Source organism: Carassius carassius, chromosome 42 (assembly GCF_963082965.1).
Source record: "Carassius carassius chromosome 42, fCarCar2.1, whole genome shotgun sequence".
Lineage (NCBI taxonomy): Eukaryota > Metazoa > Chordata > Actinopteri > Cypriniformes > Cyprinidae > Carassius > Carassius carassius.
In genome coordinates, this window is record NC_081796.1 from 24,169,751 (window position 1) to 24,190,876 (window position 21,126).

The 21,126-nt window shown below is 34.1% G+C and overlaps 1 protein-coding gene across 2 annotated transcripts; it reads right to left on the reverse strand.

The window, feature by feature from the left end:
* Positions 1–7,021: 7,021 nt before the first annotated feature.
* On the reverse strand, positions 7,022–19,382 carry LOC132124314 (microtubule-associated protein RP/EB family member 2-like). Of its 2 annotated transcripts, none has more exons than XM_059535296.1 (7): positions 19,249–19,382; positions 11,796–11,923; positions 11,418–11,563; positions 10,048–10,264; positions 9,774–9,943; positions 8,549–8,707; positions 7,022–7,380 (listed from the first exon to the last, which is right to left on the reverse strand). In XM_059535296.1, exons 2-7 carry the CDS (start codon positions 11,914–11,916, stop codon positions 7,306–7,308), a joined length of 888 nt encoding a protein of 295 aa, XP_059391279.1. In that variant the 5' UTR covers positions 11,917–11,923; positions 19,249–19,382; the 3' UTR covers positions 7,022–7,305. The 2 variants fall into 2 exon arrangements, with proteins under 2 accessions (XP_059391279.1, XP_059391278.1); XM_059535295.1 differs by lacking the exon at positions 19,249–19,382 and adding an exon at positions 16,176–16,442.
* Positions 19,383–21,126: the final 1,744 nt, after the last annotated feature.

Here is a 21,126-nt window from a genome sequence, read left to right on the forward strand (position 1 = left end):
AAGCTGCACCATCAAGACTCAACGTCAAAAACTAACTGAAGCCTTAAGTTCAAGATCTGCCTCATAAATATCTTTCTTAATGTTTAATGTTTGATTATAAAATGAACATTAAAAGTGCAAAGTCAAAAACCTTGACATAATATTGTGATTGTGAATGCCTTCAGCACAAAGACTTTCAAGAGTGTTGGACCTTCACTGTCAATCTCAATGGAGGCCAGTTCATTTAACAATTAATCTTATAGGTACTCACTCCTCAAGCTAAACGCACACAAAACTCTTGGAAAACTCTCGGTCCACAATTACACAAATTATGTGACCTGAATGACGCCTCCTGACAGGCTGCCGCCATGCTGTCAAAGTGAAATTACAGACTAAACAGGTGTTACAAAAAAATGGCAACCTGTGTTTTCACCTTATTCACATGTCATGCTGGGATATGAAAATCGATAGAATTTCTATCTGAGCCTAAAAAATGAACAGCACGTTAAAAAAAGTCTTTACAGATGGCTGAGCGCCACCAAAGCAAAGCCAAAAACCTCAAGATATGAACCAGTACCTTGAACAACATGATCATCATTCAAACTCACGTTTCACATGGATGCTAGAGAAGAAAATAAGTGAGAGGGGCAAAGATGGGAGGCAAAAAAGCAAGAACTCAATGAGCTCCCATTAATTCAATCCTCCTGCACATATCGTAATTCCACTATCTGAGCATCTACCTATCCAGCACTGCATTAATCTGGATATTAAAATTACTTAGATGCACCAACAGAGCAGTTTTATCCAATTATTATCCAAATTATTTATCCATTTAATGTATTTTATTATGTCACATTTGGATATATGTATATATGTATACATTACAACGTAGAAATATTACTGTATATATGGAAATAGAAGTATAGGAATACTATAACAATATATGGATGGATAGATGGATGGATGGATGGATGGATATTTTTTTCCATTATGGCATTTTTGGGTATTTATGTCAATAAATATATCAATGCCCCATGCATTTATTATTAAATTTACATAGTCCTTATTTCTAAACCCATTTCCAGGCCTAAAAATCACAAAAAAATATATAAGTTGCAGGAATGTTTATATACATATACACATATATATATGTGTGTGTGTGTGTGTGTTTGTGTGTCTCTTTGTCTTTCTTATGCTCTGGTTTGGACTGATCATTGGAATATCTGTGCACTGCAAATCCAGTCCTTTGTAAAATTTACAGCATCGATTCTAAAAGCATTATGGGAAAATCTACAAAGTCAACCTGAGATGTGACAAGGGACGTCCAGCCTTGATAAAGCACACACCCTCAAACAAACAATGGAAAAAGAACGACAGAAAATAAATTCCACAGATAGACCTGTAGATACAACCCGCGCCTGATGATATGGTATATGTGACTCATTTACCATTTGACAGGCCGTAAAAGAAGGATGTAAAGGGAACAGGAGGTGGTTATGTTTGTGTGTATGGGTGTTTGTGGTTGCATTGTCACAAACTGGTTTTCTAGTGGAAAAAAATCGGCTGCCTTTTTATCATGTGGAGACATGAACGGCATTCCAGGCCGCCGAACAGCCTACACACTCTTTTATTTGAATCAACTTGACCCTGAAGGGCAGTCTGCCAGGGAACAGTGCACTACGCGCGCTCTCTGTCTTTCTCTCTCTGCGCAGTACACTATGTTCCTGGCCCAAGCTCAAAAATGTGTTCACCCTGCACTGGCAAAATGAATGGAGGAGTACACAAACATTTTGCTCTATCAAATCTATATCACTCCCACTTTTTTTAGGAACATCATATAGGGGCAGTTCCCAAACCAGCGGGAACAGGACGGAACCGCTGCATTAACAAAAAGAGACGCCAGGCCATAGAAAACGTGTCATCGCCAAGGATGGAAAAATACAAGGAAATTAATTATAGGTAGAACTGCAGGTGTAATTAACTGAGCAATACAGTAACACGTGATTAATGTCTAGATGCATGTCTATTATTCTCCCCTCTTGCTGTAAATGGACACAAACATTTTTCCAGCGAAGGCCAGCAAAGTACACAATCCGTTTTTTTAAACAAATGGTTTCAATCTTGAATCCAGGAAGCAGGAGGCATGGGAATAAGTGCTAAACATAGATGTGATTTGGAAGATTTCAAGGCTGATGAATGTTTCAGACAGAGATGTTGCTGTGTTCTTCATGACATTCTTCAACAATTACATTTCAAAGATGCTCTAGATTGGGGATTGAATTTTTTTTATCCAAAAACTGATCTATTCTGGCTCTGATCAAACTTAATGCACATAATTCTTCTCATATATTCTGTTGTTCATGTCAAGGATGTTCAATAAAACTATGGTGTTTTGGCACAAATTCATCTGCCACTTGATTAAGCTAGACAAATTATATAGATGTCAACAAAGATAGTTTTAATGACCTACTGCATTCTCAAAAAGCATGAACAAAACTGCACAAGGTGAAAGAAAATATGACTCTAAAGAGTCTTTCAAGTTTTTTTTTTTTTTTATGACTCAAACATTTCCGATGACAAAGAAATCTTTGAGTTCTGGAGTGTTCTCAAATTATTATTTGGATCGTCACCACTTGACCAGACTAAACTACAAGGAAAAAGCTTTGGATGTTTCAGCAATGTGTAATGTGATGCCTTCCAACTATTCCAAGTATTAATGAGTGAAATCAAAGCTGTGTTTATGCAGTGCCGCAAAATACCTCTTCAACATGACGAATTTACCTAAGTAACTTACAGTAACTGTGAATTGTACCATTATGACAGTAAGATGCATCATGCTGAATTATGATAATCATGGTCAAAGATCACTAGCATAAGACTCATCACTTATGATGTCATGGCTCGGATGTTGCGAATAGCATTCCTGGGATAAAACTGGGATTTAATCATCCCCAAGTCATTCTAAAATCTGACTTTCATTCCGTGGAACCCAAAAGATATTCTGAAGAATTCTGCTTTTGTCCATACAATGAAAGTCACAGGGATTCAATGATGTTTTGGACGCCATTGACTTTCACTGTATGGACAAAAGCAGTTGCACCATTCTTGTTCTTCTTCTTCTTCTTCTTCTTCTTCTTCAAAAAAAGAAATATTTCAATTAAAATAGCCAGATAAGGGTGAGTAAATGATGACAAGTTTTTTTCATTTTTTTAATCCTTTTAAGTGTCTGGCTCATGACCACAATGATGAAAAATGTTCTCAGAGATCTCAGTACCTCTCCAGTACCTGGATCAACCGAGGACTGATCCTGAAATCACTGTGTTCGCAACCCAAATCATAACCACTTTACTACAATTACAGGTGCTAAGCTAGACACAGTTATTAAACTACCTAATCAGTGCTTTAACTAATTTACATTCTCACACCAGAGTGCACAACAAAGCATAGGTATATATTTCTAATCCAAGTCTAGTAACATCGTTTTGCTTTATTTCATCTAGCATGTCTAAGATATCTCTAAGAAAATCCTTGAACACGACATTAACTTTCAGATGCAATATGCATTATATATAATATACAACTATAAGATGCATAGTGGCAATTGCTAATGCTAACTGATAATTGGCAAAACAACATATCTGACTTAGACCAGCATTATTTATCTTTTGTACCTTTATGCGATTAAAAACTAAAGTCATTACTTAATTTAATGTGGAATGTACTATGACATGACCTTTGAGCCACATTTGATCTTATATTCAGATGAATTGAGTGACATATGTACTGTACAACATGTCTAATACCAAAATATTCAGGCCAAAGTTCAGTCCTAAATGGAGCAGGGACATTGAGAACCCTGATGAACGCTTAAGATTTCAATCTCAATCTCTTATCTGAGGAATCATTGCGCCCCCTACTGAGTTAACATGTGTCCAGTACAACTTGTCCCCTGATCCAAAGTTTTCTCCTTTAATTTGTCTTTCATCAATATTTCTGTCTTTCTTTATTTCTTAATAAACGGTAAAACAAAAACAATTATTTTATGCTAAAAAGGAATTACTTTAATGCATGTAAACGTATTGTGCCAAATAAAGATAAAATATACTTACAGCAACAGGATTTAGAAAGTCGATGTGTTCTTTTGAAGCTGAATTCTCTTCCTCTATCTCACTGTCTGAATCAATAGCGGGAAGGTCATCCGTCTCCGAGGGCAAAAGCAGATTAACTAACAAGCCAGTGCATATTAAATCATACAGTTATGAAGGTCTAGCATTGCATCCAGAGCAGAAGGTTCTGATTGGACGATAATATTTTTACATCACTCCACATTCCTGATAGCACTTGTCAAGTAATAATTACACTACGTTTGTTGAGTAACATGTAGTTTAACACTCTTTAAATGATAAACACAAGGAATATTGTTATAAGGAGATTAAATAAATACATTCTTTAATGCTGCTTAATTCTGTTCTACTCAAAGTTATGCTGACATATTATGCACCTGCATAATTTATTTTTGGGGATTTCATCTGATGTTTTACAATTCAGGGTGTGTATTTCAAAAAGAATAGACCCAGTCCCTTCCCCCCACAAATGTTTTTATTTACATTTTTAGAATTGTAATGTTACATTTAATGTTGAATTTATAATTTGAATAATTGTGATGTTACATTTATAATTTATGCATTTAAAATATTTTTGTACACATTTTCCATTTATTAATAATAATAATAATAATAAATTAAGACAGACTGGGCCAAACCGCTGTAATAATAATAAATTAAATAAATACTATTTAGTAAGGATGAATTAAATTGATCAAAAGTGATAGTAAAAACATTTATAAGGATTTCTATTTCAAACAAAATGCTGTTCTTTTGAACTTTCTATTCATCAAATAATCCTTTAAAAAAACGGTATGACAGTTTCCACAAAAATATGAAGCAGCACAACTGTTTTCAACATTGATAATAAAAAGAAATGTTTCTTGAGCAGCAGATCAGAATGATTCTGAAGAATCATGTGACACTGAAGACTGGAGTAATGATGCTGAAAATACAGCTGCCCATCACAGGATTAAATGACATTTGAAAAACATATTCAAATGGAAACATTAAAAAAAATATCTCATATTTAATAAAACAATTTTTTACTGTATTTATTGATCAAATAAATGCAGTCTTGGTGTACCTTACTGCTTTAAATAACATTAAAAATCCCAAATATCTGTTTTTTTACATTTTATGCTCACTACCTACTTACATTTACAATGCATATTATTTAATATTTTCAATTGCATTATTCTAAAATAAGTAAAATACGAATAGGCGTGTCCATTTTTCATTCATTGTCTCTTTCATTGTTCTCTTTTATTAGCCAAATTTATATATATATATATATATATATATATATATATATACACACACACACACACACACATACTTGTGATGATGTGGAAAAAACACTTGGACTGGACTGACACTGAATAAAAGTATACAAGTGGTTTTCCCAAACATATTAAAAGTTTGAGTCTGTTTACAAGGTGTTTATTGATCGCTTACCTTGCCCATGATGTTAAGCAAGCGTTTTCTTTGATGTTAAGCAAACTTTATCTCTTTCCTCAAATAGCGATTAATTCCTTATTTAATTATTACAGAACTGCAGGCAGTTTCTTCTACGCTTCGTCTCTCGCGCTCTTTCAGCTCGTGATGCCGCGCGCTACTGACACCTGGCGGCCAGAGACGCTTAATGTTATGGCACAAGATCGAAGACATCGTTTCACAATTGATTTTTTTTATCGACTAAATAAATAAAATGGTCTGTTTTTGTCAAAGAGAATCATACTCTGTTGTTCTCTGAAGAAGTTTATTTATATGAAAAACGAATAAATAAAATACTAACAAAAACTGAAAAATAACAAACCTGTTCCTTTTCCATAAAATCTGCTAATTTGTGTGACTTGCCAAACATTTTTAAAAGCAATTCAAAGTAAAATCTTGTCCAAACCCTAAACTTCTCCATAAAGCACGCTGAAGGAGTTTCACTTGTATTTTTTTTTTTTAATTAATGACAAGCATCAAACATTTGGCATTACAAAAAAGTCTTCGGTGTCTCGTGGGTCATTTAAAAGATATTAAAAGATGAGATATTAAACAAAACACGTCTACTATATTGGACACAAATATTCATTCTATCCTAAATCTTACTCATAATAAAAACAAATGATTTATTCCTTTTGAAAGCGAAAGGGTTTTATTAGGGCAAGTCTATAATATCTCCAAAGATTCTAAACAGCAAGTTAAACATACAAAAAACATTTAACATTTTTTTTTTTAATTTTCTTTTTTTATTAAATATGTAAAAAGCAGGTCAAGTTATTCACAAATAAAATGCAAACATGCAACACATTTGGGGAATGCATTAGGGGAGATATGGTGAGGGAAATAAAAAGAAACACATTGTCTATTTATAATTATTAACAGTACATTTGTTTACATTCCTTTTCATTGTACACAATAATAAATGACATAAGACCATTGACCTGTGGAGAATATTGAGAGATCACGAGAATGCGGTTTTCTGTTAAGAAGACCTGTGCTTTAGAACAACAGTTAACAAAAATCTTCAATATGCATTGTCTTTACTGTACTTATAAAGTAAAACATGTTTAGACGCAAAATACGGATTGCACAGTTCAAATAAAATACTTCCTACCAAACATCGTGATTGGCTTTCATTTCTGTGAAGCGCAGACACATTTAGCAAAAAAAAAATCATAAAAAATGAGCATATTTATTCTAACATGGAGAAAAATTGAGCATTGTTTCCAAATGAATCACATTGCTTTATATTAGCAGTGTGCATTAGGTTATAATGCAAAATTTACTATGGTAACCAATGGTTAGTCTTCTTGAGGAATCTACCAGGAGATGAACTGTACTGGTAGCTCTCTGAGCTACTCTTATTGTTATATTGTAAAATGTAATGGTTTGATACGACGCATCTAACAGCTTGAAGAGATAAAGGTCAATTCTCCTTGAGATGTAAAATAGCAGTTAAAGTAAAAATCGAATGGAATTGATGTGCGGTGGTTATCACAGGCTTCACACGGACAAGATTCACCATTTAAGCTGATGTCAGATGACATGTTCATAATAGTCATGATGCAATTAAACAGGGCTTCGAAATGACAAAAGAGACATATTTGGCCAATTTGTCAATAAACCAAATGAGAAATAAACCGTCGTGAGTTTGAGGAAATGAACCCAAGAGCAGTTTTCTGACTGAGTGCATGTATGTTCAGGTGTCTGTTTGATTGACAGCTGTTCAGTATTCGTCCTGTGTGTCATCAGGGACGTCTTCCTCCTGAGCCGGAGCCTCATGCTCCTCTCCGCCTGCCTCCTGCACACACACAGTCATTTGTTATTTCTGAAGAAACATGAAAAACTGCACTATGTATGAGACAGAAGCACTTGATCTGTAGGGTTATAGCACAAGAAACGATCAAAAACAGGATAGTTATGTCACAACTATTTAAGAACGTTCATACGTACATCTGTTCAGTACTGAAGGACAGTTTGAACTAGAGTAGTAGTACAAAATGTGTTAAAAACAACAGGTCATTTATAGAAGAATAGTCTGTGCAATATAGAGGGAGAAAAATAATTAAGTATTATGAACATATTTTGGCTTTGACCAACATAATAAGTGGACTTTCGAGGGGAAAATCTAAATGTTAGTGTAGAATATGAATATGAAAAATAAACAATAAAAATGTCTTTTTTTATTCAAACAAAAATAGAAAATAATAAAGAAAAAGAAAAACAACATTAATAATACTAATATTATATGGTGTGATGTTTTGTTAAAGAATGATCTAAAACTATTCATTTAAATAGGTTTGATGTATTAAAAGAACATTAAAAAAAGTAATAATAATACTAATAATAATAATAATAATAATTTGTGAATGGTGTTAAGATTTTATTAAAAGAAAAGAAAAAAAAAAGAGCAAAACGTAATAATTGTGACCCTGGACCACAAACCCAGGCTTAAGTGTAAATTTTTAAATTTTTTAGATTTATACTTCTTCTGAAATCTGAATAAATAATCTTTCCATTGATGTATGGTTTATTAGGATCGGACAATATTTAGCTGAGATGCAACTATTTGAAAATCTGGAATCTGAGGGAGCAAAAAAAATCTAAAAATTGAGAAAAATCACCTTTAAAGTTATTCAGATGAATTCTTAGCAATGCATATTACTAATCAAAAGAAGTTTTGATATATTTATGGTAGGAAATGTACAAAATATCTTCATGGAACATGATCTTCACTTAACATCCCAATGATTTTGGGCATAAAAGAAAAATCAATCATTTTGACCCATACAATTTTTATACATTACATATATATAAAAAAAAAAAATAATAAATGTGATGTCTTATAAAAAAAATTATAATCGTTGTGATGTTTTAATTAAAAGCAGAAAGTAGATAGATAGATAGATAGATAGATAGATAGATAGATAGATAGATGGATGAAGTGAAGACTGAACTGAAGCACTAACCTGGTCGTCTGCAGAGTACAGCACCTCCATGAGTCTCTCCACGAAGGGCCCATTGTCCTGGCCCTGCTCCTGACACAGGAGCTCCACCTCTCTCAGCTTCCCGAAGTAGAAATCCCTCTCCTTCTCCACTCCTTCTAGTGCTAGCTTTAATGTATTGAGCTGCAGCAGAGGAGAGACGCAAGAGTTACCAATGCCATAAAACACAGTCAATGGACTGCTGAAAACACTTATAAGTAAAAGACGGTTATTGCTTTAGAAGACAAAATTCTTCCTTGAATGTTTACATTTCCTGACACATTATTTGATTGGTCAAAAAAAAAATGTCCAAGTTTAAATGATGTGTATTATCCAAAACAATTACAAGGCCTTTCTTTGGTTTTTGTGCACAATTAACAATGCATGGCTCTTATTAAATAAAATGGCTATAATTCTCAATCATTATGTCTAACAAGGCAGCTCACAAGGAGCCCAAAAGTGCTGTCTAGGTCAACAGCCAAAACGGGGGGAGAAAAAAAGAAAAGTTTGAAATGCGGTCTAAGCAGCACTTGATATCATGCTAGGAAACCAGGTCTTGATAGCTAACATGCGGTCTGGATTCACAGCCGATGATGCTCAAAAATGCTGTCTGTCTCGGCAAACAGATAATCACAGTCAGAAGACAGCTCACACTAGGTTTCCAAAAATTATTTCTACACGTTAAAAATCTGTTCACAGTCCATGCTTTCATAAGAAAATCCAGAATGCTGTGCTATGATGTCATAAGAATGCCTGAGATGATGCCTATGATGACATTTAGGAAGATTCCTGTGATTAGAAATCTAACTGCAATATTTCTGGCAAAAACTGCGATTTAAATTCCAGGTTTGTTATGCTTGTTTGTAGGACTGCACAATTTGGCCAATGTGAAAATATTTTAATATATTTACATAATAATAATAATAATAATATTTTTTTACTAAATTAAACAATATTAATAAATTTGATTACAACCATAAAATTACAATACCAATATCTTTCTGCTCCAATTTAAGACCTTTTAAGGCCTTCATTTGTGCAAAGGACTTTTTTTAAGACCCACAGAAACCCTTGTCTTTAAAAATGATCTGCAAAAATAGCATCATACCTCAAGGAGGTCTCACTCAGCTTTTCTAACCATTATGTTTTTGACTGCTCAAGCACTTTATTTCAGGATTTTAACCGTGTTAATAGCGTTAGGGATGTCCACCTGTTCATTTAGTTGTGTTACTTGGGCTTCCAGCTCCTTCTCTCCTTTAGCAGGTGTCGCTGACATCACTGGGATCTTTTTGGCAGAGGAGGGTCTGGAGGTGGAGGTGGAGGTGGTGGTGGTGGTGGAGGTGGAGGATTTAGGGGTTGAACTGGTTGATCTAGTAGCTCCTGCACACAAGTTAACAGATGCATGATGCAATTTAGTAGATGCTAAATGCCAGTTGATTAATGATGATTATTAATAAATGATGTCACGAGCAGCCCGAACAGACCTGCAGTGGGAGAGCTGACGGCATGCTGGGATTTCTTTGGCAGGTTGAAGATCTGCTCGCCAGGATCTGGAGGGGGAATGGCGTCCTGGCCCTGTCTGGCCTGCACCGGGTCGTACTCCTTCCCGTCGTAGTTGGCATCAAAGAACTTCTTAAACCACTGAATGAAGTCCAGGTTGTCTTGAAACCGTCCCTTGACGAGCTTCTCTACAGGGATGATCTAAGAGGAAAGGAAACAGGATGAGTATAAATGTGAAAAGAAAAAAAAAATATTACACAGATAACTTTTCATAACAAATGTATGTTAAATTAGGGGTTCACAAAACAGTGGGGTCCCACAAACACCTGATTTGTGCTAATAATTAAAATGTAAAAATTTAAAATTAAAATACATTTTTAAAAAATATATATAAAAAATGATAAATATATATATAATTTTATTAACTGCAAACTCTAGAATGTGTTATTAAATTATTGAAATATTCATTTAAAGTCTCAAGTAAAGCAAAAAAGGTTTGTGAATCCCAGCATTAATTAACATATGATTATTAAAAGTGTGATTTTTTTTTATTGCATGCATAAAAAGTCTCCATCTGTCAGATATCACATATAGAAGCGTCCTAAGAAATCTTTCTCAATCTGACTGTCTTGACTAAAAAAAAAATTATGCAAATATAAAAAAAAAAGAATAAACAATTGTGGCTTTTGTGTCAATCATTTTGCGCATGTGGGTTTGTTAATGTCAGGTTTGCTGACGGAGTTCTGTTTTGAGGGTGTGTGGTTGAAAATTGACTGAAATCGCTTATAGTTTTTAAGAAACATAATGGGTTATATATCCATTCAAGCTTTATAAAACAGCACTGTTATACCTTGTTTTTCAAGTGCACACTTTTAAGCAGAAAAAAGTCTGGAATTATTTATAAAACGACAGCACTGAGTGAATAACGAGGCTCAAAATTAGTGGCAACATTTTCAATAAAAATTTTTCTTAACAATAAATATTTAATATTAGCAAGTATTATTTTAACAAATTAACATTATTTATTATGCATTTTTTCACATAAATTGTGATTTTTTTTTTCATCTAATTTGAAGATTTTGTTCTAAAGGCAGCAATAGCAGCTGCGCTATTTGCTAAATAAAACAAAGAATATTGAAAACAGTATTTCATATTTTCTATATCTTCTACTACTCATAAAGCTCGTAAATAATAGAATTAAATCAGTCTGGGGTTATGAGATCTTTTATATATTTTCTCATCACACAAATCCACAAATGTTTTTCAGGCACTTCTCTATGGTGATTTTATTTCCAATTAGATTTTCAGCGGTTATAGTGAAAGCATGACTGCAAGGCTCTCCTGTTCCTCTCACCTTATCAACATTCATCCTCTTGAAGGAGGCCTGCAGGAGTTTGAAGTTGTGGATGTATTCGTGCTCCAGCTTGGCCTGGAATTTCACCTTCTTAAGACTGATGCAGCCGGGAAACAGCATGTCCATGAACTGACAGTACGCTGCTCCTGGAAAGAGATGCACAAACGATACGCTGGGTCAAAAAGGTTTTGTGATGACTTATTTAGGACTGCTACAATTCATGGCTGTGTTACCTAAAGCAGCATTTTTTAACAAACATATAAAGTTAGCATGCGTTCTACAGCAGCTCAGACGAGCACTAACTGTAAATCCTCTGGGATTACTGGTCTTTGTGTCTAATGAGTGTCAGCGGTGGGTTAAGTTGGGAGGATCACATACCTGATGACAGCTGCTCCACTTTAGTGTAGTTTAGACTGAGCAGATCGTTCACCCAGGCTGTGATGTCATGCCTGCTCATGGTCTCCTGGGTGATTGAGGTAGAATAAACATTGACCGCCATCCCCCAGCTGTGGACGAGACTCAGACATCAGCAGCACAATCAAGGACAGCCCAAAGTCTGGATGACATTATCAGCTCTGGTATTCACTGAATCATCTTGTCAGTCTGAGCCATTTACAATGCATGCAGAGTATAACAGCAGAATGTATAATGCCTAAAGTCATCCTCTTACATTGTTATTAAAATTATGAAATTGTGCAACTGCAATGCAGAGTTTTACTATTAAGAAATCTGAGATGGATTAAAGTGGGACAGCATCTATTATTGAGAATTCATAAAGGAATAGTTCACACAAAAATCTACTCACCCTCTGGCCATTTAAGACGTAGATGTGTTTGTTTCTTTATCATATTTGGAGAAATTTAGCATTACATCACTTGCTCAGCACTGGGTCCTCTGCGGCGAATGGGTGCCATCAGAATGAGAGTCCAAACAGCTGATAAAAACATCACAATAATCTACGAGTAATCCACACCACTCCAGTCCATTAGTTAATGTCTTGTGAAGAGAAAAGCTGTGTGTTTGTGAGAAACATATCCATCATTAAGATGTTTTTAACTTCTAACCGTCGCTCAAGTCCTCTATCCATATTTCTGGTGAAAAAGTCATCTGGTCTGAATCAGGAGAGAAATATGCACTGATCTAGGGCTGAAACGATTCCTCGAGTAACTCGATTACAAAAAATGATCGGGGCAAATTCCTCTGCCTCGAAGTCTCTTTTAATTTATTTTAAATCTCACGTCAGGTTCTTTTCCGAAATCTCATACTGCATGGAGTCAGCAGTGTTTTGATTTGAGGAACGGGCAAACGTCAAGAGAACGTCGTGGCGTGTGTCCATTGCAAGATAGAGCTGGAATACCACAACTAGGGCCCTATGATTTCCGCGATGCAGAAAACACGGAGGGAATCGCGGAATCCAGTCATAAAAACGGAATTTACAGTTTAACGCGGAATGGAACGGAATTTGCCAAATTTTGAACGAATTAATAAAAAATTTGTCATTGCACTTACATCAAATCACGATATGGACTAACATCTATTAAATATTAAGCCGGAACAGTCTATTTAAATATGAATCCTGCATGTTCTGCGTGTCTGTGTTAATGAATGTCGCAGAAGCGCTTGTGACACTCGCGGTGATTTCAGCATCTGCTGTCTCACTAAATAAGGACGTGAACACATGAACAACATCTCCAGAACTGCTCTGACAGTCACTTCATGAGCATTTGACCTTGTCACATCACAATACACAGAACTGTAAAGGTACGTCAACCCGTCAAAATAAAAGTCCGGTTTACAGTCCAAGACAAGTATTTGCCAGATATGCCAGAACATTATTTTTTTAAGGTTTAATCACACAACATTTCTTCCATGTTTTATTTTTAATAGTAAATCCCCTTTGTTTACCAAAGAGTTAAGTTTGCTTAATTTTCAATAATTAAAAGATAAATTAAATTAATGTTTTATGTGTTTAATGTGCATCTCAGAAAATGCTTTATTTAAAACTCCAACTGAATGGCACCTAAATACACTTAATTCATCTGTCAACTTTATTGTCATTGTTCACAGTACAAGTACAGACAGAGAAACAATGGGTAATAATTAAATTTTATTTTTGATGTATGCATTGCATTCTATGCATTTAAAAAATAAAAAATAAAAAATTTCAAAAAAATGAAACTTAGTTGTTCATGTTAAGAGACCCAGGTGTCTTATTTTATCTTGCATAATTAATATTGCACTTTAATTAAGCAAAAACACATTTTATCCGATTACTTGATTAATCGATGGAATTTTTGGTAGAATACTCGATTACTAAAATATTCGATAGCTACAGACTGATCAAGCACTGTTTACAAGCGAAAACAATGATGTGAGAGGACAACAGGGGATTTCCACTTCCTTTTTCCAAAGGTGGAACTGTTTGAACTTTTTTTTTTTTTTTTTCAGAGAAGCAATGGTTTAAAGTTCAAAATGTCTTTTAGATAGATTTGTGTCTTACAAACATTCAGCTCTTTTCGCTTCACAAGACTTTTTCAGATGGACTGGATTGGTGTGGATTATTGTGATGTTTTTAGCCGCTGTTTCTCTCATTCTGACAGCACTAGGGACGCACCGAAATTAAAAAAGCACAGTAGTGCTATTGCAAACAGGAACAAATTTTCTACTTAGGATACTACTATAGTATTAATCATGTGCAGTACACGAGTGGAGCGTTCGCCATGAGCAACAAAACTGAACACACATTCATAGAGAGATATATACACACAGGGACGACGGCCAGAGAAACCAAGCGCATGGAACACTACTACGTTTTTCGGCGACTGAAATTTTGGTGCATCCCTAGACGGCACCCATTCACTGGTGAGCAAGTGATGTAGTGCTACTTTTCTCCAAATCTGCTCTCATGAAGAAACTCATTTAAATTTTGGATGGTCTGAGGGTAAGTAAAATTTCAGCAAATTGTAATTTTTGGGACTATTCCTTTAGGAGCTGTGAACGTTTGCTGCTAACTGGCGTTGCACTTTTTGCCCATAAACACTGTGTAACATGATCCTAATGTCAACTCAGTAATCACCAAGTAAATAGCAAGATACACACAGCGCTCCACAATGTTAAAAAGAAGCTTTTGAGCTTTGTTTGTTATCCTACAGTTCACTGAACGTTCATCCTATTTTTTTTTTAACTCAAACTAAACAAAGAAAAACATCTAAAGGAAAAATGTTTGTCATATAAATAAATAAATACGTAAAGTACTTTGTAAATGTATGTACAAACATATTCATTTTCCATAACTGAACAGCGTTTGATGTCAAACAAGACTGTCTATACATTTGCTTCAGACAAAAAAGACTTCGTTTAGGAATTTAGGTTTGTCCTTGAAAAGCTGTTGATGTGAGGATAAATTTGAAACATCTCAGTTTGGCACAAAACACAGTTTGATTGGGTGGATACTAGCTGACATGATACACGGTGATAATTATTTTCATGCTATGACTGATATTAAAATTAAATTTAATTAAAAACTAAATTAAATTCATGCATTTAGCAGACGCTTGTATCCAAAGCGACTTATAGTGCGTTCAGGCTACCAATTTTTACCTATCATGTGTTCCCGGGGAACCCCCCCACCTTGCGCTTGAAATTGGAAAAAACGAGCATTAATTGTGCACTTTTCTTAAATCAGTTTTTAAAAACATGGTCCTGAAATGTAATCCCTATAACATACCGACTGCTTAATAATAATAATAATAATAATAATAACTATTTTTAAAAAATCAAAGCTGCAATGCTGTCCACAATCGGTTATTAATAGGGCATAATTAAGCATATGGACATATCAAAGATAATCTCAATTTACACATAATAAACTAACTTAATTCAATTAACTGACTGATGCCAGTTTCAGATCAGTGCCATCAGATCAATCCCATTCACCTTGATTTCCCAGTGCACCATCATATGAATAATAAAGTGAATCCCTCAAGAAAACCCACATCTCTTACTAAATAAGATTTCTTTAAAACCACTCCAGGACAAATGGACCTCCCTATACATTTCTCATGACTTTAATAAACTCAAACACACACTGCATTTCCAGACATTATTGATGTTGAGCTTAAAGAGCAGATTCATCTAAATTTAGCAGGAAAGATAAACAGTTTAGTGAGATGTTGGAATGAAGGGGGAGGGAAAAAAATCAGTGTCAACAAAAGCAATCAACCCAAAACATGTTTATAGACCTGTAAAACACATGCAATCATATTTCTACCCATGCACGAGATTATTGCCCAGTATTAAGAACGACATGCACGCCTTAACAGCAGACCTGAACAGATTTTCGGGATAGGATGAAATGAATTACATTACGCAATGGCTGACTGCTTGGTGAACATACAGGCCATGTACTGTCAAAACCTTGGAAAGCATCCTGTCAGCGCACATCCCAACATACATACATCTCAAATCATATGCATAACGCCTGAGAAAAAGCTCAAAAGCATGAACGCATTCACTAAACAGCGTTTAGCATGCTTTTTTATGACTGCATCATCGGGGAAACGCCATAGCTGGCTCAGGAAAAGCCCCACCGTTAGACAGAACGCAGCCATAATGTGGGTTCCCAGAGCGAGTGCATTGCAAAGCATGGATTAAAACGTACAATCTTGATATTTTCGGCTAAATGCATTGACTGTAGGTCGGTTAACGCGGTGGTTTTCTTTGTAAAGCGGCCGGCGGGTGGTAATGGCAGTGGTGTACCTGTAGGCGCGCTCTCCGCGCACTGTGTTCTTTCTGTAGGGAATGATGTTGGTGCCGTTGCTGTCCGGAATGATGTCGTTGTTGTTCTCTCCATTGGGGGACAGAGCTTGCATCGGACCGGGCATTTGGCTCTGTGAAATACTCGTTCGGACGAGGAAAGGGACGTTGGGGTTATTCCCTGCCGCCTGCTTGTTTGTTCTCAGTATAAATCCCGTTTGTAAGAGTGTGAGTATAAGTGTGTGTGTATAAATATATGAATGTGTGTCTTCGGCTCAACAGCGACCTCACAGGCGAGTCACGGAACTACAGTCACGTGACTTTGGGAGGGGTGCTTCAGATTTGAGCCAGATGGACTTTACCTCTTCCTAAATGCGTCATTGTGTATATATATATATATATATATATATATATATATATATATATATATATATATATATATATATATATATATATATATATATATATATATATATATATATATGTGTGTGTGTGTATATATATATATATATATATATATGTGTGTGTGTGTATATATATATATATATATATATGTGTGTGTGTGTATATATATATATATATATATATATATATATATATATATATGTATATATATATGAATAAACTTGATCTCCACAGCTGCATATAAATGAATCTGCTCTTTCAGCACAACTAAATGTCTGTAAATGCGTGCGACAATGCATAGCATTTTTTCCTATTATTATTGTCTTTAGGAAGACAAAACAGATAAATAACAACATTAATAACTATTAAAATGTTCCTGGAGCACCAAATCAGCATATTAGTTTGATTTCTGAAGACTGGAGTAATTCAGCTTTGCCACAGGAATAAACTACATTTTAAATTTTTTTATAGTTATATTTCATAATTGTACTTTTTATACTGTATTTATCAAATAAATACAGCCTTTGCGAGCATAAGAGACTATATATTAAATAATATTAATTATAATAATATGATATAAAATAAAATAAAAAGTCCAAAAAGAAACATACACTGCTTTTTGCAATTCTAGATATCTGGCTCTATATGTGATGAGGTCTGTGGCTCATTATTCTTCACTGTATTGCAAAGAGTGTTGTGATTTAGTTTATGATATATACACATAACGCAAAATTTATATAAGGCTCTTATTGTATGACATCTTTACAATGTAGTCTCTCCAACCAATCAAATCTATGGTTTTTACAGTCAAAACAGAGAGATAAATTATCGAAATGGCCTGGCGGGTCATGAGCAATAGTCTCAAATTGAAGAATGAAGATGTCATACTATTACAAGCGATGACATTACAAATGGAAAAAAACATTAGTGAGATTATTTCAAGTTTTCTTATGCTCCAGCATAATAATTAAACAGCCAAATAGATAGCAAAAGTTGGTGACTGAGGTGTTCCATATGCATTAAACATGTTCCTATACTACCATTAATCTGGTCATAAATAAACTGCCAGCGGAAAATGTTACAAAAGATTAGTCTTATATTAATGGTTAAGTTTACAATGGCTGGCAGTGACTTCAGAGTGCCTGACAAATATAATAATAATGCCATTAAATTACAGCAAATGCAATGTACACAAATAAGCTTACATGAAATAAACACTTATTTTGCGTCAAATATAAAATTTATAGTGTGTGTTAATTTAAAGCATGTGTATATATAAGTGAAAGTGACGTGAAGCCATGTATGGTGTTATACAAATCATATACAGCTCGGATGTAAGAGAGTTTCAGGCATTAAACCTGAAAATACAGCAGGATGCTTTAAGATTTAGGACTTTGAAAAGTTTTATGTAAAATGAACAAGAAAAATTCTCTATTTTACATTCTATACTATACCATCCTTCGCTAATCATATTAAAGTAAACTAGTGACATTAATCATGTGACTTAGTACAGACACTTTATTTTGCTTTCACTCTAGCAATTAGAAGAAAAAAAGTCAAAATTGTGTAACAAACTCAGAATCGCAAGACGTAGACTTTCAACTGTGAGAAAGAAAATCTAAATTGTTAGATGAATTGTGAGATTTAATTCGAAATCTCAGAGTTAAAAAGTACTAATTTTGAGATTTAAACTCAGAATTCTGAGAAAATGTGTTAATCGCAAAATATAAACTTGGAATTGGGATTTAAAAATTGAGAATTATGTTTTTATATCTCACAATTCTAGTGAGATAAAAAGTCACAATTACGATTTTCATTTTTTGTTCTATGGAGTTAAAAAGCTTCCATAAGGTGCTCTTTTAGAACATCTCAAATGGTGTTGATCGGAAAATGATATTTCTTAATGCAGCTCAAGTCCTGCGATCATTAAAGCAAAATAAGCACAAATCAAATCCTAACGCATGTCTAAAATTCATATGCACTTTGAAATTAAGTCTTTCAGATGCTGATAATATAATTTGCATTTTTTTTTAGCCTTGAATAAAAATTTATGCAAAATAAAAGCATTGTCAACTGGTGATCTCACACCTTTGGACCAGACTGTGATAAGTCAAGTTTCTGCACCAGCACTAACATGTTAAAACATGAGGTCACTAAACTGTTTGTGTTGCAGATTACTGCATTTTAATTGCACCAGGCTGTTCAATTGTCTTTTGTTGGCATGTTTCCCCAAGACGGCTTTGCAGTCAACCTTTCGTGCAAACACGTGGACTAAATATCTAACATCAATGTAAAAGTTGCACCTTGCAGCCTCACAAAGCAATTGCATTTCTCTTAGAACAAGGAAGTGTGCTTGGAAAATTATCAACTTCGTGTTAATTACAAAAGAAAAAACAACATCAACACACATTTGTGTCAGTAATATTATATATTTATTAACCACGCCATCATAAAACATAAAAAGTGATGGTTAGGGCCACGGTGCACTTCAATGTAATGAACAGCTGCCGCTACGCTAACAAGCTACTCTGCCTGCATGATCTTAATGACAACATTAAACATAAAACAGGGGTTTCCCATAGGCTCGATCATGCCAGAGCAAAGCCATACCCCTCTATTAAGAAATTGCATTAATAGTTTAAAGACAGCGCCTGAAATAAACTCGACTCACCCGTGAACTCAACAGTTAATCCGACCAAACCAGCTGCGCTTCTCGGTTCGCACCCCACCCTCCAGCGCCTCAGAGAACCGTCAGCACCGCCCCCTACCCACCCGCTGCCGCTGATTGGCGGATGCGCTTCCATCCTTCTCGCCAATTGGTTAACAGATAGAAAGGCCGTTGTTTTATTCATTGCCTCCTCCCTCCGTTCAGATGAACGGCTGAGGGAAGCAACGGATGTTGTCTTTCTCGACCAATGAGAATGCAGTGCGCTTAATAAATAAACTAAATAACTCCAACTTAAATATAAATATATAAAAGCTTTTTAGACATATTAAAAAATGCTAAAATAAAAAAAAAACACAGAATTACTTAAACGCTAACTAAAATGTAAAATATAAAAATGAATTAAAAATAATACTAAAAAAAATCTGATTATTATAATTAAAGCTGTGAGAACGTCCCAAATTATTAAATAATTTTAGGAAAAAATAGTATTGTTTTATTTTATATGTCATTAATTAAATTTGGTTTATTTACGTTTAAGTAAATTTTAATGTGATTTTTATTGTTGTATGGAAAAATATATATCAAATTACTCAACAAGGACATCTAGTGGCCGTTGTTTATATTGCATCAACAGATGACAATTTACAAAGTTAGAATATCATTGTGTGCGAAATTATTTGAATTTTATATTATATAAGTTTTAACCAACATGGAACAAACTCTAAAGATATGGAAAATACAGAGACGGCTAGCACAGATTTGATAAAATAACATTAAATATAACGTAGACACTTGATGATACTTGTACAACATAATATTTTTATTTTTATTTTGGACCATGCAAAATCACTGAAAAGTGCAATGGTTGGCAGCAGGGTGCGAATGCTGCTTTTTTTCTGGTAACAGTAAACAGTGAGAAAAATGTGAGTGCTGCAGTGTGACAGTAGAATATCAAAGAAAGGGAAAAAAAAAAAAAACACATCAATGTCGTAATCTGGAGATGGTCAAAGCCAAACCAGTCTTTCTTAACCTGTCTACTAGAGACGGTCTTTAGAAGGAATTCATATTCACTAACAAAATCAATCCAATCATGAAAATTCTGTTCTAGATCAACATATCTTACACCAAAAGGCATCTTGTCAGTCCTTGATCGACATAACAGCACATTCAAGGGTGTCAGATGCTGTCACATATTTTTGCCTTAAAAAAATGCCTATTTCATTATTTCATAACATTTAAAATGTTTCAAATGTAATAACAGAGCATGGTGAATGAACTGTGTGCCATTTGGAGTCAAATAGTATGCTCCACTGAATGCAGAGGTTTGGGTGAAACTCATGAAACCTGTATAAAAAAAAAAAAAAACATGCAATAGACTCTAAAATCCAAAGGAAAAAAAAACTATATATTTTGCATAAAGAGAATAAATAATTAAGTAATTATTGAAAAATAATTATTTATAAATCATTATTGCAATAATTTGTAATATATATATATATATATATATATATATATATACACAAACGTATACATGTTAGGTAAAAAATGTTAGCCTGAATGCACTGTAAGTCACTTTGGATAAAAGCATCTGCTAAATTTATAAATGTAATTTACATTTTATATATATATATATATATATATTCATGTATATATATATTCATGTATATATAAATTCATGTATATATCCAGGTCATCTGTTATTATTACAACCTTTAATTTAAGCTGATTTAAATAAATACATATTACAATGTTGTGCTTAATTGTCGTGAAAATAATGTTACTAGGACAGAAATATAAATGGTCCTAAAAATAGGCTTTATTCACTTCATGCAAAACATACTGCATGTTTAGTTTTGGGAACTTGTTCAAAATAAAGTTAAA